Source organism: Amblyraja radiata, chromosome 13 (assembly GCF_010909765.2).
Source record: "Amblyraja radiata isolate CabotCenter1 chromosome 13, sAmbRad1.1.pri, whole genome shotgun sequence".
Lineage (NCBI taxonomy): Eukaryota > Metazoa > Chordata > Chondrichthyes > Rajiformes > Rajidae > Amblyraja > Amblyraja radiata.
In genome coordinates this window covers 27433733-27458537 of record NC_045968.1, presented here as the reverse complement: position 1 = coordinate 27458537, position 24805 = coordinate 27433733, and the positions used below count along the sequence as shown (strand labels likewise).

General features: G+C 43.4%; 1 protein-coding gene across 1 annotated transcript in view; it reads right to left on the bottom strand.

Moving 5' to 3' along the window:
* Positions 1 to 24805, bottom strand: part of sned1 (sushi, nidogen and EGF like domains 1) — a 99113-nt gene that overhangs the window by 39512 nt on the left and 34796 nt on the right. Inside the window, exons 5-16 of the mRNA XM_033031519.1 lie at positions 18156 to 18281; positions 17346 to 17459; positions 16061 to 16174; positions 14974 to 15087; positions 12513 to 12626; positions 11715 to 11840; positions 9718 to 9828; positions 7160 to 7276; positions 5749 to 5868; positions 3640 to 3756; positions 2253 to 2426; positions 364 to 477 (exon numbers count right to left, since the gene is read on the bottom strand). Of these exons, the coding sequence (XP_032887410.1) occupies positions 364 to 477; positions 2253 to 2426; positions 3640 to 3756; positions 5749 to 5868; positions 7160 to 7276; positions 9718 to 9828; positions 11715 to 11840; positions 12513 to 12626; positions 14974 to 15087; positions 16061 to 16174; positions 17346 to 17459; positions 18156 to 18281 (1461 nt within the window). The remainder of the gene's footprint in view (positions 1 to 363; positions 478 to 2252; positions 2427 to 3639; positions 3757 to 5748; positions 5869 to 7159; positions 7277 to 9717; positions 9829 to 11714; positions 11841 to 12512; positions 12627 to 14973; positions 15088 to 16060; positions 16175 to 17345; positions 17460 to 18155; positions 18282 to 24805) is intronic.

Genomic DNA, 24805 nt, shown 5'->3' with positions numbered 1-24805 from the left:
ACCTTCTGTGGCAGAGAGTTCCAGAGATTCACCACTCTCTGTGTGAAATTCAACTGTGTTTATGGGGTAATGAAGAGAGAATTTTCTTTGCACCTTTCTTTCTATGCACTGCTGTTTATTTTACACCTTAAATCACGTAGGAGAGTGTAGAGGAATCTTCTTTCCCATATAGAAATTGTGATGACATCGAAAAGTGCTTGTTGAAATAACATTGAGGGGTCCTTCTTTGTATTTCATTTACTTCATCATTTTAAGATTGCATAAAATACCATGCAGTTATAAAAATATTATCAAAGAGAATTGATTTGTTTCCCCATTAAGCGATTTATTCCTCAGTCCAAGGAATGCAGTTTCACCACTTACCTGACTCACAAAATGTTCCAGTGAATGCTTTCTGACACTCGCACACAAAGCTATTAATCCCATCCTTGCAGCTCCCACCGTTCCAACAGGGCTCTGAAGAGCATTCATCGATTTCTGAGGAAAGAGACGTTATTAACAAGTTAACAGCACTTCTTTGGCAAAGCCTGTCTGTATAAAAACATCTCATTCTAAGTCTGTTTGCACATTGCCCATGTGGCCTAAAGAGTGGATGTTTGTGGCATCTTTGCTCTGTTCAATACCTACCACAAATGCCTGAGTGCACCACACAAACTGATACATGCATGGATACAAATGAATCTATTAAACCCAAAGACACCACAAACAATATAATTAACTCATTAACCTCATACAAGCCAATAAACTCAAAGACTTGGGGTTAGGAGGGAGAGATAGATCAGCCATTATTCAATGGCAGAGTAGACTTGGTGGGCTGAATGGCCTAATTCTGCTCCTATCACTTATGACCATATATAAATCAATAAACGCAGGTGCCCTCAAAATACAATAAACTTTGTACATCTTCCCATTCAATCCATTACCCAATATTTGTTTCGGCACCAACACAATAAACATTATGGACACACAATACGTTCCAATGTCCCAAGACCACCTTGGACAACACAATAAAATAAGAATATCCACTCAAACCATAGACTCAATGATATCCTGTGTACATCGTAAAGTGATGAGCACCAACTCAAAACAAACTGAAGAACCCCAAGAGCACAATATACTTCATGGTTAAAATTATTTTTTTAAGAGCACTTGGGTTCGTTGAGACCTTCTGTATTCTTTGGATTTATAAAATCCTATTAGTGTAAGAGTACTCCAGGTAACTGAGTAAAGTTGTAAGCCACTAATTATCCTCATCCTCAACACCTCCTCCCCTGTCCCAACTAAATAATCTAATGCAGATTCCCTCTAAACCAATAAAGTCAAGAGCAACACACATACACAGCCAAAGATAACCCAACAGCACTCATGGGTGCCCCAAACATGCAATAAGCTTAAGGACCCTCTGCAAAATCTACTCAGCTTTTGTGCCTAGTGAACCGGGCTGATTGCATCATGGCGTGGTATGGCAAATCCAATGCATAGGAATGCAAGCGGCCTCAGAGAGCAGAGGACTAAGCCCAGTCATTTCAAAGACGCAGCCCTGCCCGCCATCAAAAGCATCGACATGAGGCTCTGTCTCAATATTAGCAATATTAGCATCCAATATTAAGGATCTCCACCATCTGGGTCGTGCCCTTTTCCTGCCGCTACTACCAGGCAGGAGATGCAGACCACACCACCAGGTTCAGGAGCTACTTTTTGAAACCGATAGGTTCTTGAACTAACCTGTACAACCCTAATCCTACCTCAATATCAGAACAATATGAACCACCCATTGTACAACTACAGAAACTGTCCCTCTATCTGGAGGTATGTGTTTACAAACTTTGCACATCTTAACAGATCACAGAGGTTTGCCTAAGATGAAGAACTAGAAGAGTTGAGGCGTTTATTAGCTAACCTGCTGGATAAATCCTTCATATTTACTCCGGTAAAGAAAGCTGTTGACAATTGTGGGTCCAGATAGTTTAGGAACTGATTTCATTGAGGAAGCAACAACTCAACCTAGAATTGCTATGGAATCACAAATGGAAAAGTCAAAATCTCTGGTGTGGGATGATTCCAGGATACCATTATTCTTTAACAATCAAATATCAAACAATCAAATATCTCAATTTGATTCCAATTCATAACCAACTTCTCCGTATCCATTATTCTAAATGTCATCACAATTAGACAGCAACGTCATTTAATCCTCTGAATATATTTTCAGTGGGAATAGCGCCATGACTCTGGTGTGACAGGGCACTCACCATCACAGATTGGTGCTTCACTCCATCTTCCATCCAGTTGGCAGGTACTCTCCCCAGTACTGGGCTGCACAATGAATCCAGCTTCGCAAATGTACTGAGCAACGGAGCCATACTTGGTCGAAGAAATGAGGAGCTCTGTGTGCTTCACTTCACTGGGAATTCCGCAGTCCACCTCTGCAGGAACAAGATGTTTTAAGGCTGAAAGAACTAATGAATTAGGGATTGGCCTTCTGCAACTGAGCTGGGTTCCCCACAGAATCGGATTCATGCCAATATCAATAATCACCCGATTCAGAGAGGAGACTACAAGATGGAGACTCAGGGAGGGAGGATCATGTAGGATTTGGCAGATAAGGTTAGTATTTTAATTGGTGAGGAATTCAGAGATTATAACCAACTAAGAAGCCAATGAAAAGTGTCCATTTGTAGAGGGAAACATGAGAGATGAGTGGAACAGATGTAGTGTTACTTCAGCCTTCCTCTCTGTCTGAAAATCCATCAATTTTGATGTTGCCTGCAAACTTACTAACCAACCCATCTACATTTACATCCAACTTGTTTATATATATTACAAGCGACTAATGTCCCAGCACAAATCTTTGCGAAACACAACTGGTCACAGACCTCCAGCCAGAATAACTGTTCACTATCCTCTCCTTTCTTAAAGAATGTGAAGTCACATGAGTTCACTGTCATTCATCAACATGGTGTAATTCCACAGAGTCATAGAAAGGGGAAACACAGAAACAAAGACGTTCTTCAACCTACCAAGTCTGAGGCAACCACCAAGTATCCACTTTTACATTAATCCTGTCCCAACCAATTTTATTCTCCCCACATTCCCAACACCTCTCTGCAGATTATATCCGTTATCTACACATGAGGGACAATTTACAGGTGACCAATTAATCTACCAACCTGAAAATCTTTGAGATATGTGTGGAATGTAGGTGAAACACTCAAAGTCTCAGGAAGAACACAACAGCAACAAAGGCCAGAAACAAATCTGTGTCTCTGAAGTTGGGAGACAGCAGCTCTACTAGCTACACCACTCTACCACTTAGGTACCACTGGGACTTTCAAAAGAAGGGTGAGCAAGAAAGATGTGATTCTTTAGAATTACAAAGAGTTGAAGCAAAATTTAAGCATTCGGTCCATCGGGATTCTGTACATTGAGAATAAACGGGATGGACTTTCAACCACTGGAATTCCATAGAATGCGAGTCAATAGGAAGGGATTTTCAATATTGAGAGTACAAAAGAGATATTCCACAGGAACGGATTTGCTTCAATGGAATCCTGTTAGTCGGAGACAATGTTTCATCGGTGGTCTGTATAATATGAAGTGCTATATTGTAACTGTGAAGGAACAGAGTTGCCAGTGTACCTGTATCGCAGTGCCGTCCTGTGAATCCTCTGGGACACTCACACTTGTATTTTCCAATGTAATGGAAGCAGGTGCCACTGTTCTGGCAGGGGCTGGAGGAGCAAGGGTCCGGTTTACCTACACAGAGAAGAAGAGCACTAACAGTCGGCTACAAATGGACAGATGAGAGAGAGGCAGAATGAGAGTCAAACCTTCAGGGGCGCCGCACGATTGGCAGCCTTGCCAATAGTCTGTCTGGTTTTTCTTCTTTTTTAAATTTTTTAGTATATGTTGAAAGTTTGTGTAAATGTTCTCCGGTTTGTTTTATGTGGGGGTCGGGGGGAAACTTTTTTTCAGTCTCTTACCTTGCCGGAGATGAGATTAATTTTCTGGGTCGCATCTCCGGTCGCTCTGCGGACTACCATTGATGGAGCTGGAGGCCTCCACGGACTGACTTGAGCCCCACCGCGGGGAGTGGCCTTGGGATCGCTCTAACTGCGGCCTGCGGACTTACCATCAAGAGCTCGCAGTCTCGGGAGAGACCGAGTCGGGAAGCTCCAACGACGCAGAGGCTGGACCAGCCCCGACCCGGGGTCCAATTACCGACGCGAGGGAGCTGACATTCCCCCAATGCAGGAGCTGATCGCCCACGATGTGGAGGGCCCAAATGCTGCCGGTTACAGGAGTCAAAATAATCCCGCCAACGGAGGGCTTGAGGCCCCTGAGCAAAGAAGGGAAGAGATTTTAACTTTTTTTCGCCTTCCATCACAGCGAGGAATGTGGAGGAGTCACTGTAGTGGAAGTTGATGTTAAAATGTATTTTGTGTGTTCTGTTACTTTTGATTTGTATGACTGACTTGGCAAATGAAATTCCTCGTATGTTGCAAAACATACTTGGCTAATAAAGCATTATTGTGTGTGATTGTGAGACAGAAATCACGTAACAGTCACACAACAATTCTATGACATTGTTAACATACATGGGTGTTTACAATGTTTTATAGCTTTACCAAACTGTCTATGAGTGTGATACTTTACATCCCAGTGTTACTGGGGTGCTGACTATAATCTGAAGCACAATTGTATTACAGTGGTAGTGCTATAATTGTCTTCAAAGTGGAAGACTCTGTTATGTATGTGATGTGAGGTTATCCATTTTGGTGGCAAAAACAGGAAAGCAGACTATTATCTAAATGGTGGCCGACTAGGAAAAGGGGAGATGCAGCGAGACCTGGGTGTCATGGTACACCAGTCATTGAAAGTGGGCATGCAGGTGCAGCAGGCAGTGAAGAAAGCGAATGGTATGTTAGCTTTCATAGCAAAAGGATTTGAGTATAGGAGCAGGGAGGTTCTACTGCAGTTGTACAGGGTCTTGGTGAGACCACACCTGGAGTATTGCGTACAGTTTTGGTCTCCAAATCTGAGGAAGGACATTATTGCCATAGAGGGAGTGCAGAGAAGGTTCACCAGACTGATTCCTGGGATGTCAGGACTGTCTTATGAAGAAAGACTGGATAGACTTGGTTTATACTCTCTAGAATTTAGGAGATTGAGAGGGGATCTTATAGAAACTTACAAAATTCTTAAGGGGTTGGACAGGCTAGATGCAGGAAGATTGTCCCGATGTTGGGGAAGTCCAGGACAAGGGGTCACAGCTTAAGGATAAGGGGGAAATCCTTTAAAACCGAGATGAGAAGAACTTTTTTCACACAGAGAGTGGTGAATCTCTGGAACTCCCTGCCACAGAGGGTAGTCGAGGCCAGTTCATTGGCTATATTTAAGAGGGAGTTAGATGTGGCCCTTGTGGCTAAGGGGATCAGAGGGTATGGAGAGAAGGCAGGTACGGGAAACTGAGTTGGATGATCAGCCATGATCATATTGAATGGCGGTGCAGGCTCGAAGGGCCGAATGGCCTACTCCTGCACCTAATTTCTATGTTTCTATGTTTCTATGTATTACAGGAGTGCAATTTTCATATTAATATGTCTAATCTACCTCCTTGACAGTGATTATTTAAATCCAAAACAATTTTCTTTGGGATTCCTTTAAAATCGGTGTTCTTCCATTCTCATATGCAGCTGCATGCCCCACTGGTGTTCGGGCCCACTTTACATTATCTCTTGGACGTACCTGTCTCACAGTTCTTGCCATTGAATCGATACAAACAGGTGCACTGGTAAGTTCCTCCGGGAGCCTCTTTGCAGGTTCCACCATTCCGACATGGACTGGATGCACAGGAGCGGAGTCTTTCTGAGGGAATGGAGAAAAAAATTATTTTATATGAAGACGACTGAAGGGCATGTTGTGATGAGAATATAATGAACCTGCAACATGATTGGGATACATTGAATGATTGAGTGAAAACCTGGCCAATTAAGTTTAATGTGGGGATCATGCACTTTGGTAAGAGAAATCAAAAGGCAGATTATTATCTAAATGTAGGAGATATATACTCCAACAATAACTAAGTAGGCATGGTGAATCAGATATCCCATCTGCTCCCATCCTGGAGGCGCTCCAGATCTCTCCGTTGCCTGACCAGCAGGTCCAGGAACAGCTTCTTCCCTGCGGCTGTTACATTACTTAACTCTACACCTCGGTGATGGCCAGTCACCCCCCACCCCGGACACTCCTTCCACCAGATAAATTGCACTACGACGACTGTATGTACGTATATATATTTATTGCTCATATTCTATGTTCGCTCTTCTGGGGAGATGCTAACTGCATTTCGTTGTCTCTGTACTGTACACTGCACAATGACAATAAAGTTTGAATCTGAATCTGAGATAATACCCGAGGTTTTGGAAGATTAGATACAGGGTAGAACTCTCAGTGCTTTCCCCCATCATATACTCCTAATTAAAGCTTGCCATGGGTTAAGCATGTAGTAAACTCCCTCTAAAGGATCCAGTTAAGCACTTCCAGGTCAGATGCAGTTTAGGTAAGCAACCTATTAACACAATTTTCTATTGCGCCATTCCCAGTCAGTTAATGCGTGAGTTAAGTATAGAGTATCTTCAACATCGCACCAGTTTTCTCGCAGCTGAGGTGCAGAAGAAGTTGTACATAAGGCAAAGAACTCCCTCCATGGCACTATCATGAAATATCAGGACAAACTAAGTACAGTTCAACTTCAGAATAATGCTTTCGGTTTGCTTCGTAATCAACCAACCTCAACTCAAACTCAGAGTGGTGCGCATAGCTGTACTTGTTATCGACCATGTTATCCATATATTCCCTCATCCTCAATATCAAGTTGGTGCTGAAATATTATACCATTTTTGGTGCATATCAGCTGGCATTACTAGGAATATCAATATTCGTCTCACACTCACTTTATTCAGATTCAGATTCAACTTTATTTCATTGTGCAATGTACAGAACAGAGACAACGAAATGATGATGGGGAGAAGATGCTTATTAAATTGGAAAGTACACCAATGATTAGCACACTCCGTAATACGAGGCCAGATGGAGCATGGAGAGCATCTTTTGTTTACAAGTACTTGGAAGAAAACAAAGCAGAAATAAAACAGACCTTTTTCACAGTGCAGTCCACTGACACCTGGTGGACATTGACAGGTATAGGAGCCATCCAATTCCTTGCAAGTGCCTCCTTTCTGACAGGGATCGGAGTCACAAGGGGATGGGATCACTGCAACAAGAAAAAAAAACTATGTTTCATATTGATGTTTCTCTCTCCATTGATGCTGCCTGACAAAGAGTATTCACAGTATTTTCTGTTGTAACCCCTTTTAAGCGATGCATGCTAGCTTTATGTAGTACATGTAGCTTCAACTGCTGGAAACTAGCTTTAAGAGCTGGTGCTGTCTTGTGTGGTAAATGCAAGCTTTAAGTAGCGAAGATCATCTTTAAGTGACAGAGACGGGCTTTAAATGTATCGCACTGAATCCCAATTGAACCCTGCAGCCAATAAACAGAACATTTGGCATTATGCCTGCACCTTGAGCAATTACATGAAGCAACAGGAAGCTGCTAAACTACCTACATTGAAAAATATACATTATACATGTTGGTTATTGTGAACAACTATCCCTGAACCTGCTTGTGATGATTGGATTAGTCCCAACAATCACATAATATATAAAAATTACGGATATTTCCATCTCTGCCTACACCAAAACAAACAGTTTTATGCCAGGCTTGTATAACGATCATACAGTTACCCCAGTCACCTGCAATGCTTTACGGTGAGAATGATTAATTCACTCAGGGATAATCCTGAAATACAAACTTCCTTCATAGGTGGCGCCATTGCACCACTGCAAAAACAAACAAACTTTCAGTATTTCTTCTAGATTAAGATCAAGATCAAGTTGACAGGCCTAATTTTACACTTTAAAATCGGATAGGTAGATTTTTCTTAATGCTTTTTTCCAAATGCTTTCTGTACCTCCTGTAACCTTTTTCAGGGTTTTCTGTGGAAAGTCTACTGAAGTGATGGCAGCAGAACAGGAGAGGCAAGGTGACGGTTCCTCTTGACATATCAAACACAAACTCCCTGCCTCCAGTTCAGCTAGATCCTTGGATTACCTCATTGATTTACACAGCTGCCCCCTTCTCACCTTCCTCCAAATTTCAAAGACAAAAGCTCAGATTATAAAGAGAAAACCGAATGAATTGCCTGTGCCAAGTTAATTTAGGGGCATGACATCTATTGCTGGGTACAAGACAGTCAGGAGCTCCGTACTAAGATCTTATTATCCGTGGATCCACATACTTGTGAGGTTGACCTCACAAGTATGTGGAGTTGTTACAAATATTGTGCTTTCACCCAGAGACCTCTCCTGTGGTGTCCAGTGAATCCTCTTTGATTTGAGATGGATTGCATTTGATGTCGTACTGGAAAGTAGTGCAGTATCAATAGTTAGTGAGGGCAGAGCGGAAAGCATGGGTCAAGGTTTTGACAAACAGAAACCGAGATGGAAGTTGTTATATCCATAGAGGGTGGGCCACTGAATGTCATGGCTATCCTTCACTGCCTTTCCCAGTGACCTAAGTCATTGCTGCAAGAAGCTTTTGTCCTTATCCCTCATGTCTGAAGACTGACTATATAGTAATCTACCCCTACAATAAAAGTTAGGAGTGGGACACAAAAAGTTGGAGCAACTCAGTGGGACAGGCAGCATCTCTGGAGAGAAGGAATGGGATGCTGCCTGTCCCGTTGAGTTACTCCAGCTTTTTGTGTCTACAGTTTCAACCAGCATCTGCAGTTCCTTCCAACACAAGTTAGGAGTGGATTTTATAACCTTAGTGATCCAGGAAATCACATCAATGAAGTGAGAGGATTTAATAAGAGGCAAGTAGTGAAGACATTTATGCGGAGATTTTAAGAAAATGACGAGGATTTAAGATGAGAATAAATGTCTAGGTCCCTGGCAGCGTTTGTGAAGTGCTAGCTTCTATAACTGAAACAATGACAAAGAGTAGTTTTAATGGAAAATGTTTTCGAGCACATGGATTGAAGTTGTAAGTGCTCAGTGTCAGAACGATAATAGATTTATGGAAGGTGTTCAGAGTTGATTTGCAACAATATGAATTGAAGCAAAGAATATGATGCAATGAGAAAAAGGCAATAACTGATACAGCAAGAGTTACAACACAGACATGCAAAAACACTTGAGTGACATCAGAACAAAGCAACGTAATTAAGTATGATCGGAGAAAAATACTTTGATCAAAAATAATATCTTTTAAAATTACATAGCAGTTCCCATGATACTGGCTGCACCTCTGCAGATGTTAATTAATGTCTCACATTATCATTGATTCCTCTCTCTATCTCCTTTCTTATTGACTTCTCCTTAACTGATATTAATCTATCTCCCTCACTCTGTCTGTCATTAATCCTTCTGCCGGGCACACCATGTTACTGTCTCTCTACCGACATCACCACAATTCCCTCACTGTGTCACTCAGTAAACCTGATATCCTCCAAACCCCCCCAAACCCACATTTCTGCTGACATTATTCCAGCCTCAACCTCCTCCTTGTCCAAGTTGGTCATAGTCTTGGTGAGAGTGCGGAGCCTTCACTACTATTCATTGCTTTCTGAGTAACTCGTAGATAACTCACAATCTTTCCCGCTGGGTCCCTGCGGACAGATGCAGCGATACGTTCCTCCATATTCAGCGCAGGAAGCACCATGGGGGCACTGGTGGTGGGCATTGCAAAGTTGGAGCACCTCTGTCAGTAAGGAACGACAAAATATTTCAGTTACACTTGGGTTCAGGGCAATGAGATGGAAGTCTGGAATGGAGGATGCACAAACAATTGCTGGATAAGGTCACAACACCAGAAGCTGAGAGACAAGCTGCACAATGAATAACAAGCTTGGCTGAGATTCATAGAACTCTCCACAATTCTCTATCCCCAAGGTTGGTGGAGGCCTTATCTCATGATATATTTAAGGTAGACAGGGAAATATATTTTGAGGAATTGAGGACTATGGAGACTTATCATAGAGGAGGATTGAGCAAAGATCCACCGTGATCATATTGTATGGTGTAGCATGCTTGAGGGTTTAAATGGCCTACTCCTACTCCTGTTTTCATGTGTTCTTGTACTGAAAGACAGTAAGAGAATCGGGAAGAGTGGGATTCGGTGGGAGATAAGCCAGGGTCCCACAATGATCGGCGCTGCACCTTTGTTAATAATTGACCATGGTTTAGAGCAAGAAAACATATTTGTAAATTTGATGAAAATATCAAGTTGGATTTGGTGTAAACAGCACCGAGGACAATCGCTCAATGAATAAAGATGTTGACAAACTTGCAACAACTTGCAAAAATACCATGAACATAATCAACACCATGAACAAATGCAACAAAAGATGATGGTATGAAGTGGACATTGACTATCTGGAAGAGTGCATGCAGAAGGCAGAGCACTTGCCAGGCATGGAAAAATGTAGGGGAAATACTCAAAGACAACAGCGGGGATGAGGCAAAGGGGCGAAAAGTGAGTTTACTTAGAAATACTCAGGAACAGTGCAGCTGCAGAAATATAAATGAAACTAGGATATAAACTGGAACAGTGATATACAATAAAGTCAAAGGTTGAGGTGACCTTTGAAATGCACTGGTAACAACAGATAGAACAATGCAAATCTACTCTGAAAAGCTCAAATGTCAAGGTCCACACCAGGCACTGTACCAACAATTACAATTACAATTACAATTCAATTTATTGTCATTTGGACCCCTTGAGGTCCAAACGAAATGTCGTTTCTGCAGCCATACATTACAAACAAATAGACCCAAGACACAACATAATTTACATAAACATCCATCACATTGCTGTGATGGAAGGCCAAAAAACTTATCTCTCCACTGCACCCTCCCCCCCGATGTCAGAATCAAAGTCAAAGTCAAAGCCCCCGGCGAGCGATGGCGATTGTCCCGCGGCCATTAAAGCCACGCCGGGTGATGCAAGGTCGCGCACCGGGTTCTTGATGTTAGAGCCCCCGGCGGGCGCTCGCAGAGTCCCGCGGCCATTCCAAGCCACGCGGGGCGATGGTGTAAGGCCCCGCTCCAGGAGCTCTTCAACCCCGCAACTCGGGCGGGAGAAGTCGCCGTTGCGGGAGCCCTGAAAAGCGGTCTCCCTCCAGGGACCCGCGGGCTCCCGGTGCCGCCATCCACCAAACCCGCAGTTGCAGTCTCCGAATCTCCGGGGGTCGGGTCACAGCAGCGTCCACCACCGCTCCACCCGCTCTGGACTCGGCCAGCTCCGCGACGGTGAGGTGAGTAGTCGGCACCAGAGCCCCCGGTCTTCCTGTTGGAGGCCGCTCCTCGTTGCAGCCCCAACGACAACGGAGACCCGACAAAGAAAAGGTCAGGTCTCCCGTGCAGGGAGAGATTTAAAAGTTACCCCCAACCCCCCCCACACATACCCCAACAAAAAATAACAAAAACTACATAAAAACATAGACATAAAATAATAAAAACGCAGACGGATTGCAGAGGCCGCTGCTGACGAAAGTCGCGCCGCCCACATGTGTGATGCTGGAGTTTCGTTAAGATGAGTCTCAGGCTACTCACAATGCATGTGACCACAGCAGAAGGTACACATACCATTCTCACAGTCACGACCTGTAAACCCCTCCGGACAGTTGCATAAGTAGCCACCTTCAGTCTCGTTGCAACTACCGCCATTCAGACATGGGTTTGGCTGGCAGGCGTTCAATGTTGTGCTCTCATCTTTGGAGAAAGTAAAGTCATGGCTTAGGATCCTTCAATTAGAACAAAATCCAACTGTGTTTTTCCACCTGGTTGTGTTACATGCACATTTTTTAATTTCAAAGATATTCTGTATTCATAATATTTATAGTAAATACAAGTGCTAGATTTCAGTAAACTTTCCTGCTTCAGAGCAACACAACCAGTTCAGAATAGACCCTGTCCACACTGAACTTTCATCATACCATCAATTCAGTAAATTCTTATACTCTTAACATCACTCATGTTTCTTCCTTACACAACCCACCACAAACCGCTGAGTTTCCCCAGCAATTTTGTGTACCCACCACAAACCTTGCAGTGTTTGTGAGGCTGTTACTCATGACCCAGCCAACTGAAGAAGAATTTCGGCCCGAAACGTTGCCTATTTCCTTCGCTCCATAGATGCTGCTGCACCCACTGAGTTTCTCCAGCACTTATGTCTACCAGCCCTTCAATATCTAGTTTTTGCAGGAGTTCCCCCACAGAGCCCAGAACCTATTTATATTTAGAGTTATAATATTATAAAGTTGAACTTGTCGATGTTGGCTGTACGTTCACTGAGATGAACCAGTGATGAGCTTCCACGCTGCATGCACTGGTACTCACTGACTTGGTTTACTGATCCTGGTTAGAGACGTGCCCTCCTCTTACCTGTCTCACAGTGTTTTCCAGTGAACGGCTGGAGGCACAGACAGGTGTAATTATCAATCAAGTCAATACACTCTCCTCCATTCAGACATGGGTTGGAGTTACACTCATTCGTTTCTAGAATACAGGAAAGCACAACATGAGGACCCAAATCTTATGAATTGGGATCCACTTAATACTGAATTTTACAAAACATATTTATTCCAAATTTTATATGTTGAATGCCCACTTTGACTCCATTAGAATTTCCTCGAGGAAGAGCCCATCTCAAACTATCTCCCAGCACAAGTGAGAAAGGGTCTCATTGCAATCGCAGGGTCAATAAAACTTATTGCTTGCATTACTGGGGAAGAGAAGCACAGTAATTGCAGAAACACCACAAATTTCCACAGTGTGGCACTCCTCCATCAGATGCCCTCATTGCAGATAGACATTGTTGAAATGAGCTTCCTCTAAACCATCCTGTTAAACACTCCCATGGCAATTCTAGGATGTAGACTCAGTCCAACTCCATTGAATCCAACAATACCTAATGTTGCTACATCCCAAAGGGGAGTAAAAAGCAAGATGCAACTACACTGCCGCAGCCAAATCTCCTGAGCCAGGGATATAGCACTAGCTCAGACTGTCCACACTGACCCTTCAGTTCTTTCCCAGTCTTAAAATTCAAACATTGTTTTGGCGGCAAATGGATTCTGAAGTGTGCCTTTCAGTCTGTATTCCTCTTTTTTTCCACATACTTATGAAACTCATCAGCAATTTAAAAAAAACTAGAGGGTGAGGTACAAGTAGTAAAGCTTAAACCAACAGGACAGGAAACATTAAAAAAAAATGAGGATGAAAGAAATGGCAAATGACCATTGGTGAGATAAAGAGCAAGAGTTAGAGTGAAAGAATGTGTATGTGAGAGAGGGAGAGAGAGAGAGCGAGAGAGAGATAGATCCTGCGCTCATATTTACATGGTCCATCACTGACACTTCCTTTCTCTTTCTGGATCTCTGTGTCTCCATCTTAATAATAATAATAATAATAATAATAATAATAATAATAATGGATGGGATTTATATAGCGCCTTTCTAGAATACTCAAGGCGCTTTACATCGCATTATTCATACATTCCTCAGGCACACTCAGTGGTGGTGAGCTAATCTGCGCCTACGGCCCCTCCGACCACCACCACCAATCACTCACACACATTCACACACAGGCAAAGGTGGGTGAAGTGTCTTGCCCAAGGACACAACGACAGTATGCACTCCAAGCGGGATTCGAACCGGCTACCTTCCGGTCGCTAGCCGAACACTTAGCCCATTGTGCCATCTGTCCTCCTTATCGCCATCTTAGCCACTGACATCATTCACAATCCCACAGACTCCCACAGCTACCTTACTATACATCATCTCCTCTGCTTCCAGCAAAGGCACCTTTCATTTCTCCCAACGTCTTTGCCTCTGTCATATTTGTTCCAATGATGAAGCTTTCCATCTTCCACCTCTGAAACGTCCTCTTTCTTCCTAAAATGTGGCTTACCCTATGCATCAAAGCTTTGAGCCACATTTCCTCCCTGCATGTCTGCTCTCACCCCTTTCCACTGGGCAGGTCAGATAGAATTTGCCTTCCACCTTACCAGCCTTGGCCTTTAACATATAATCCTTTATAATTTTCGTTGGCTCCAACATGATCCCATCACCAGAAACATCTTCTCCTCTTCTATCCTTTCTGCATTTGACAGGAATCACTCACTTCATCACTTCTTGGTCTATTCTTCCATCCCCGCTCACCGCTCCCCATCCCAGTGCACCTTCCAACGCAACTGGAGGAGATGCAAGACATGTTCTTTCACTTCTTCCCTTCCAACCATTCAAGGACACAAACAATCATTCCAGGAGAAGCTGTGATTCACTTGCACTTCGTTGAACGTTGAATGTTCCAAATCCAGTTAAACTGCTCTCCCATTGATTCCCATTATCATGCTTATGTCCCGTCTCATCCTATTTCTTTAAAATGTCTCACTGACAGTCAGTATTTATGTTCCATATCACCCGATCTGTCTTCACTAATACCTTAACCCTCATTCTCCCCCCCCCCCCCCCACCACCCACCTGATCTGCCTTAAAAACTGACACGCCTCCACCACTCTCCACGTTCTGAGGAAGGGTCTCTGACCCACAACATTAACTGATTCCTCCTTCCACATATGCTGCTTGACAGGATGAGCTCTCCCAACATTTATGTTTTGGTTATTGACTTCCTGCCTGTTAATATTGGCTGGGTTTAATGATCAGGAGAGCAGCCCACCTGGCTTTTGCCCAGGTGCTGAAACTATGGATTATTATGTGACATTGAGGGAGGAAGATAAACATAGGTCCATGCAGAGCAAAAAAAAGTGAGCAGCAGAAATGTACACTGAGAGATTAAGTGAGGAATGAAGGGAGAAAAAGAAAAAGCTGGAAAGTGAGCTTACCATTTTCACAGCTTTCTCCAGTGTAGCCCTTCTGACAAATACACACTGCCGTTCCATTGTTTATATCACAGACACCCCCATTTTGACATTCTTTACTCTTACACAAGGAGTCAGCTGTAATCGGAAACCACAAGTCATGGAGTTAGAGACATAAGCAACTTACTGACAGAGACCAGGTCATCTTACATGTGTTAGAATATAGGCCCTGTGTATTAAACTTAGACACCATGTCAGTAACAGTTTGAAACATTTTAGTATTGCGAGCAGTTTGGGCCCCATTTCTGAGGAAGGATGTGCTGGCGTCGGAAAGGGTCCAGAGGAGGTTTACTAGAATGATCCCAGGAATGTTTGGGTTAACATATGATGAGCGTTTGAAGGCACTGGGCCTCTACTCATATAGTTTAGAAGGATGAGGCGTGGCCTCATTGAAACTTACCGAATAGTGAAAGGCCTGGATATAGTGAATGCGGAGAGGATGTTTCCACTAGTGGGTGAGTCTAGGACCAAAGGCCATAGCCTCAGAATAAAAGGACGTACCTTTAAAAAGATGAGGAGGAGTTTCTTTAGTCAGGTGAATCGGTGGAATTCATTCCCACAGATGGCTGTAGCCTAGTCAATGGATATTTTTAAGGTGATGATTAACAGATTCTTGATTATTAAGAGTGTCAGGGGTTATGAGGAGAATATAGGAGAATGGGGTTGAGAAGGAAAGATAGATCATCCATGATTGAATGGCAGAGTATGCTTGATGGGCCGAATGACCTAATTGCCCATAGAACCCATGAACATTTTAGCTTTGATTTCTGGCATTCTGAATCATCTCAAAATTTATTTGTATAATCAAACTCAGCATAACCCAGTTACCCAATGTTATTGTGAGTCATCTGATTATTATTCTATGCCCTGCTTAGTATTGCCTCATAACACTATGTCTCCACAGCTTCTCCATCATAACATTACTCTTTTGGAACCAAGTTCCCACAGAATATTGTTAATGCTCTGCTGTTGCACTCTGCTCAGTGTAGGCTTTGACACCATGCTCTGTCACACTGTGATTCCCTTGCTCTGTATGCTCAGGAATACTCACCAATCTCACAGTGCTTCCCAGTAAAGCCAATTAGGCACTTGCAGCTATATGCATCAATTCCATCGATGCACATGCCTCCATTTTGGCAGATATTTGACGCACAATCATCGATATCTTAACAAGAGAGGGGACAGTTGAAAACAGTTTTATGAGACAGAAAAGAGTCCTTTGAACACTACTCTCTCCGAGTCCAAGTATGCTTTTTAGAATGCACATATTTTGCATTGCACCATTGCCAATAGCAGAGGATAAAAGATTGAAGGCAAAACCTGTCACACATTGATATCAGCGGACTATATTTGTTTATTTATTGAGTATGCGTGACTGTGTATATATATACACACTGAACTTTTTTTCCCCATTGTGTACTATGTGTACATGTTCTGTTGTGCTACAGCAAGTAAGAATTTCATTGTCCTATCCGGGACATATGACAATAAAACACTCTTGACTACCTGGTTTCTTTTCGCAGTAGTAAAAATGTTGAGTGAAGACGCAGGGTTTTAAAACAGGTCTTAAAGGAGGAGTGAGGGATATGGTGAATGTGGGAAAGTGAAGGCAAGGTGAAGTGAAAGGAATAAGCCCAGGGGTGCATGTGATGGTAATTTTAAAGCAGTCTGGTCCAAAAAAAGACAGTAGTTTTAATGAAGATTGAGTCATTGTGATGTTTCTTAGCCAATAAAAGAAGATGGCTTTAGTCTACAACTAAATATTGTATTGGAACACCAGGGCTGAATTGTGCAGAACTATCTGAGGACACAAAGCAGATGAAAGGGCTGAATGGTAAAATCTCCTCCCCAAGGCTTTTCTGTGACCGTACGTATTCTGCAGCCTCCCCTTTCTTTCAGCAGAATCGTTGCTTGCCACCGGATAGAGCCCAGTTGCTTTATGCTTTTTGTGTGTGACTGTCCACCTCTGGTATGTACGGAAGGGCCAAATGGTGACTACTCTTCATACCAATGTCGAGGAACTGGCCCTGAAATCTCACAGCCCAGTCTGGGAATCTGATCAGTATTCAGAGATTAAAATAGGAAAACACTCATTTTAACATGGATACCATCAATAGAAAAAACACAGCATTGCAGTCCAGGGCATTACAATCATAAACCATGGGATATGAACTAACAGATTCCCAACCGGATGATGGTCCCTCTTAGAGTGACTTATCTATTACATTTTGTAGTAATAGTTCAATGCAATGCTCATGATTTTAAAGATGGCTATGAACCTTTAGTCCACCAGAATCGCAAAGCAGCAAACTAAAGGAATGTAAACTCGTCCAAACCTTTTTCACAAATCACTCCTGTATACCCAGCAGTGCACTGGCAAGTGTAGGCATTTTGTCCATCCAAGCACGTCCCACCATTGTGACAGGGGTATGAAGCACACTCGTCAATGTCTGGAAAACATGATGGAAGGAGAAAAACCAATGAAATGTGTGCAGTCCATACACCAACAGGAGTATTCCAGTTAGCTCAGAGTATCACTGCCATAATCAAGAAGAGTGTATCTCCTCAAACACAATGATCACAACTTCCCACTAAACCACCCCCTGCCCCATTCATCTAAATCCCATCCCTTCACCTCTCCTTCTCCCTCATCCGTCTCATTCACCGCACCTCACACCTCCCCATGCAACACCTCATCTCCGCATCTCATCCCTCACCTCCCCATCTGACCACCCCATTCCACCCTCTTCATCTCCCCCATTCTGCCCCCTTAAATCATTCCACCTCTTCATCTCCTCCACCTCATCCGTTTGTTACTCAATCCACCCATTCATCTTCCCCATGCTATCCCCATTTCCCCATCTCACTAACTCACTTCCTTTTACCTAACTCAGTGCCAATAATCTTACTACTGGACCTCATCAATCCCAGCACCCTTAGTAGGGTACTCTTCTCATTGGCACCAAATCTCAGCCCCATCTCATCTTCACACATTGTTCCCGCACACGTCAATTTCACAGCTCACCTCTCCTTGCTTTGCTCTACTCCACCTTCCTCACTGAGGATATTCCTCTGTCTTCTCCACGTCTTGCCCCAAAATGATTTGAAAGAAATGGTACCCCACGCAATCCAACAACACACGTTACCTATCTGACACCTCCGGCCCGTGAATCCGGCACGACACGAGCAAGTGTAAGACGGATTTCCGGTGATGCAGTCATCGATGCACCTTCCATTGTTCAAACATGGTCGAAGATTCAAGCACACTGAGGCTGTGGGGAGCAAAGCATTGGTTACAAACTCTTAACGACTCACCAACTCAAACCTTTCTATTACCCATGTCATGGCATTACAGAGTTATATAGCATAGAAACAGACCCAGGCTTTCACGTACAATAGAACACCCATACATATCCTATGTTTCGGCAATTCAAGTACAGTACTTGCCTAGATTGTGAAACAGTTGAGAGTACCTGTTTCTACCACCCTCTCACTCAGATGGGTGAAAACATATTTCCTTATTTCATCTCTAAGCCTCTTACTCCTTCCCTAATACTTATGCCCCTTATCTTAGACTTCTCCGTCATGGGTAAAGGTTTCTTTACTATTTACCCAATCTATGCTCCTCATGATTTTGTAGACGTGTCAGATCCCCAATCAGTTTCCTCTGCTCCAAGAGAAACAAACCCAGCCTTTCCAGACTCTCATCATAACTGAGATACTCCATCTCTGGCAACATGTGATGAATCTCCTCTGCACCCCCTCCAGGGTAAGCACACTCTTCCTGTATTGTGATGACCAGAACTGCACACAATGTTCCAGGCATTGCCTCACCATTTTAAATCTCCATCCCAAGTTTCTAAAATTCACAAGAAATCTGCTTTCTCCAAGAGAATTCATGTTTCCAATAATAGAAACCTCACCAGCTTAGCTGCCTGGGAACTGAGACATGCCGCAGGGCTCACGGTTACATTTCAAAGCAAATATTAGCGGCTGGAAGTTGTACGAGATACCCAGCATGTAGATCCATCATAAGCCTAGAGCAGTATTGCAGCATAATTTAATGCCAGCTGCTTCCCAACCAATATATGATAATTTAATTCGCTCGATAGCGCATCCTATTCTTTTATCAGCTATCCTACCCTTCACTCCCTCATCCCACCTCTCACCCATCCTTTACTCATCCACCTCTGTCATCCCCATCACACCTCCTCATCTCTCCATTTCATCCCTGACCTTCCCTTTCGCTCTGTCACACCCCTCACATCCCCATCGCACGCTCTCCCCTCACCATGAACTTACCCTTTCACTTTCCCATCTTATCCCCTCACCTCTTACACCATCCCACGCTCAACTTTAATCTTAGTCTCACCTCTTCACCTCCCAGTCCCACTTATTTTTCCTGAAGAAGGGTCTCGACCCGAAACGTCACTCCAGAGATGCTGCCAGTCAAGCTTTTTGTGTCTATTTCCACTTCTTCATCTCATCCTCTTACCTCTCCTTTCCAGTCCTTCATCCCAAAAAATAAAGTTTGGGCATGGGACCTGTGTTCCTGACTTTTTCCAGAGCTCAATAAACTCTAACTATCCACAAATGCCAAATCAAATAGGCTTTTAAATGGATGGCAGTCCACCAAGCCAGAATTGAGGCACAAAACTGCACCTTAAACACAGTCAATTAATAAATAATAGCTTTCATCCCGTATTTATTAGTCCTATATAAGTCTTACATGAAGTTCATTGGTATGCGCAATTAAGACTTTACAGAGAAGAATTTATTAATGACACATTCCAAAAATGTATAATATTTCCCCTTGTGGTGCAAGTTGAGTGGAGTACAATGCTAAACCGCCTGAAGCTCATACAGCCTGGCCTCACAGCTCTAGTGGCCCAAGTTCAATCCTGACCATTGTATGACCTTTGCACGTAGCCCATGGCTTTCCTCCATCTATCCTGGATCCCTTCGCATTCTAAAGAAATATTGATAAGTTAATTGGCTACTGAAAATTATGCCTCAATGCAGTTGGAGGCAAAATGATCACCCTCATAACTTCACCAGTACCAGACCACCTGATGTCTGTGCAACAGTACCATATAACTCTCAAAAAGAGTATCAGTTCAACCTACATCATTAGGACCAATTTGCGTTCCTGGAAGCAGCAGCCCACATCCATAGGACGGTGCCAGCTATACCCTGTCCCCAGATCGACGCCTTACGTAATCAATATCAGACTATTCAATAGCACTGGAACACTGTCAGACTACCAACAGTTACTGAAATAGAACAAGGCAACATCATAAAACTAGAACAGCATTGGAACACCCCATTGCATGACCGCACTTTCAAACCACCCCACATTACTAGGAGGGAACTAATCCAGTCCATAGAGTCATAGGGAAATAAAGCATGGAAACAGGCCCCACAGCCCAGCTCGTCCATGCTGACCATGATGCCCCATCTAAGCTCTCCACATCTAACTGCATAGAATTTAGAAGAGAACAACACGATAATATGCCTTTTGGCCCACAATGCCTGTGCCGAGCATGATGACTAATACTTATCTGCCTGCACATAATTCATATTCTTCCATTCCTTTAATATCCATATGCCTATCCAAAAGTCTCTTAAATGCCACTTTTGTATCTGCCTCAACCACCATCCCAGCAGAGCAATCCAGGCACTCACCACCCTCTGTGTAATAAAACATGTCCCTCACAGCTCCAATAAACGTTGCCCCTCTCCTCTTAAAGCTATGCCCTCTTGCATTTGACTGTCTATCCTATCTATGCCTCTTATAATTTTATATGCTTCTACCAGTCCACATCACCCAATAGCGAATTAGTTCAGTCCATATCATTTGGATAGAAATTGTTCAATCTACATCATATATGAGAGAACTAGTCATGTCAACATTGCAAGGAGCAAACTATTCCTGTCCACGTCAATAGGAGAGAATTATTGTGGTCTACATCACTAGACCAAGACCAGGTCAAGGCTTCGAGTAATGTACCACATCACCCCAGGTCACCAGAACAGACAAAAAAAGTCATAAGAGCAATGCCAGACAACAGCATCACATGCTAACAGTAAAAGATCATGCCAATGTTATTGGAACAGACAAAATCACCAGAACAAGACTAGGCCCCTGCAGATCGTAAGAACTGCACAATTGTATCTACATTACAAGAGCATTACTTATGCACCCCACGTGGCTAGTACCAGATCACTCTACATCACCAGAACTGCAGCAGACAACCTAATCAACAGGACCTGAGCACGCCAAATTATTAGAGAAACTACCACACACTTTACACCATGTGAATGGAAACACGGCACTACCCTTAATCACCAGGACATTTCAAACCACACCACACTGCCACAATAGTTGCAGACCACCCAAAATTAGTAGAACCATTCCAGATTATCACCAGGGTTTTACTGGAAAATGTGACACCAATAGACCAATCCAGGTCATCCCACATCAACAGGTGGCACTAGTTCTGGACCCAACACCACTACAACAATACCAAACCACACACCTTCACTACAACAGTACAGAACATCCAGCATCACCATAATGGTACCAGGTCACCTAACATCACCACAGCAATACTGAATAACCCAACATCATAATGACAGTACTGAACCATCCATCATCACTACAGCAGTTCTAAATCACATAAGCACTGGACCATCCAACATCACTACAACAGTGCTTGATGACCTAACATTATTATGACAGTATTGGGCACGCAATGTCAAAACAACAGTATTAGACCATTCAATGTAACATCGGTGCCAGACCACCCAATGTCATTGGTACAGTACTGGACCACCCAATGACATTGGAAATGTACCAGAATACCCTGAGTCACTGCAACAGTACTAGAATATATTGGATAGTACTGGACCACCTCCATGTTACTTTGGATGGCATATTTGAAGGGCCTTCTTTTCAAGTTCTGGCTGCATTTTAGCCACATGTTCCTAACATTTGATAACCTGGTGCAGAGCGGGAGGTGGGGGCAGGTTGGCTCAGGGTACATCTTATCAGTTTACTCCTGGACATGTCCAAAGTGGCCATTCACAGGTCAAGGAAAGAGGCAGTCAAGGACTCCATCTATGCCAACTGCCTGCTCCTCTTCTCATGTTATGACCAAGTCAGAGTATTCCTTCTGAAGAATTTACATTATCTATAGATGCCTTGAGTGTGTTCCAGAGCCAGTGGGATAACTGTATCTCAGATGAACGTAACCATGTCTTAAATAGAAACAAACTGCTGGAGGAACTCAATGGGTCAGGTAGCATCTGTAGAGGAAATGGACAGATGATGTTTCGTGTCAGAACCCTTCTTCAGACATAGTACCTCCAGCAGCTTATTTTTCACTTAAGATTCCGATATCTGCTGTTTCTTGAGTCTTAATTTGAACTTGATTGCAGATATATTGTTTGGTTTACAAATGTCTGTAGTTTTGTATTGATTGTCATTTAATTATGTAATAAACTTTCTTTTGTAGAAAACATGTCACTTAAACAGTATCAGACTCTACCCCATCACTTCACCAGTACAGAGCAGGAAGACATCAGCAGCCAAGTATGGCCATCCCATATCAATAGATAATGGCAGATAGCCATTCGACTGAATATTGCAAGAGCAGACCACATCCCTAGAACAAGGTTACAATGCCTCATCAGCACACCGAGGCATCGCAGAACAGTGCCAGACCCAACACGTTTACTAGCGCACTGCTAACCCGCCTTACAACATAAGAAAAGTGTAAGACGATCCCAGCCTGAAGCCGCGGTCTGCAGAACTCCAGCTGGTGCGGCGTCTACAGCCCGGGATCTCACGTTGGGGACCCGGGTGGAAGAAGCTTCCACCGCCGGCCCGCGGCCATCTTCTACCGCGGGTGCGGTATGGACTTATCATCTCCCCTGGAGGGGAGCTTCGACCGCCTGCCCTGCAGACTGCGGTGCTTCCGGCTGCGGCACGGCAGGTACTTTAAAACTTTGACCGCCGGCCTGCGGCCTACACCAGCCTGAAGCCGCGGTCTCTGGTTGGGAAGAGCCGATCCTGGACTCACCTTGACTTTGACTTTGTCCCTTACCATCTGGACGCCCGCAGCAACGGCTGTGAAGGGTGGTGGTCCCGACCACGGGGGAAAATGGAGGAGGACTGGCCAAGCTCTGTGCCTTCCACCACAGTGATGAATGCTGTGGTGGATGTTTGTGTAAATTTTTTATTGTGGTTGTGTTCTTTATTATTGTACCGCTGCTGACAACCCAAATACCACCGACCTTGGTTGTGTGGCAATTAAATTATTTCAATTATTTCAATATCATGAGTACAAAACCATCCCATCCTATAATAGTACAACAGTGTCACATCACTGACAACAGACAAGACAATGCCACAGCTTCAGGCCAAGATATGCTACTCCACATCACTAGAGAAAAAAAAAAACAGTTTACTGCTCCAACGCTCCATTCAATGTTCATTTGAAAAAGACTTAAGTGCATTTTCTCAAACCACAATAACAGCTATGGATCAAACGTCAGTAAACAGTACCAGACCTCCAAAACTTTACTGGAACATTACCACATGTTAATGGAGCAGTGTGAGACCACACAACCATACGTGAACAATAACAGACCACAATATATCACCAAAACACCTACAGACCACCCCACAACACCTTACAGTTCCAGGCTTGCACATCACTCAAACGGCACCAAACCATCTCACATGTTAGAATAGGCCAACACACAAAATGAAAACAAAATTACATTAAATCGCAAGAACCATATCAGACCACCCTATATAACTGCAACATCCCGGATCACAAAGAGAACAGCAGACCAGATCACAGGGCGGCACAGTAGCGTAGAGGTAGAGTTACTGCCTTACAGCACCAGAGACCTGGGTTCGACCCTGACTATGGGTCCTATCTGTACTCAGTTTGTATGTTTTCCCGGTGGGTTTCCATGGGTTTTTTCCCAGATGTTCCAATTCCTCCTAAACTCCAACGATGTACCAATTTGTATGGTAATTGGCTTTGGTAAAATTGTAAATTGTCCCTAGTGTGTAGGATGTTGGTAGTACATGGGGAGATCACTGGTTGACATGGACTCACTGGGTCGAAGGGTCTGTATTTCTATGCTGTTTCTCTAAAGTAAAGATTAAATGAGTCAGTTGGATGATACCAGACCTTCCACACCTTTTGAACAGCCTCTGTGTCCATTGTATGTGTGGATCACCTGAGCATCATAACACAATGAGGGCCCCCACAACACATAAGCAGTACATGGCCATCTATCTCAGTTGGCCACGACACATTGGTAGAACAGCTACAGACCTTCCCACATCACAAGTACACCTCCAGGGCTTCACATCACTGGAACCTTTCAACAAACTCTACATTGCTCAGTTGTAGCAGCCTCTCCATATCATTAGAATTATACAAGACTATCGAAACCAATTGAAACCTCACATCACTAGAACAGTATCACACCAGCCCACGTTACTAGCAAGTTCATGAAGCTTTGATGACAGGAATATTGGCAGCTGACATCTTCCAGGGTTCACAAATATGTCAAGATGAGGGGAAACTATTGCAACCAGCAAACTAAATGTCAAGTTGTTATTGTTGTTTATGAAGCTATTTAAAATTGTACAAATTAAACGTGAATCACTCTGTTTGTGCGATATATAATCAATATACAGACTGTGTTACCCCGGTGAAATTCTGGTGTGTGCAGATGAATAACCAAACTTAGGATGGTAATGCCCATCCAT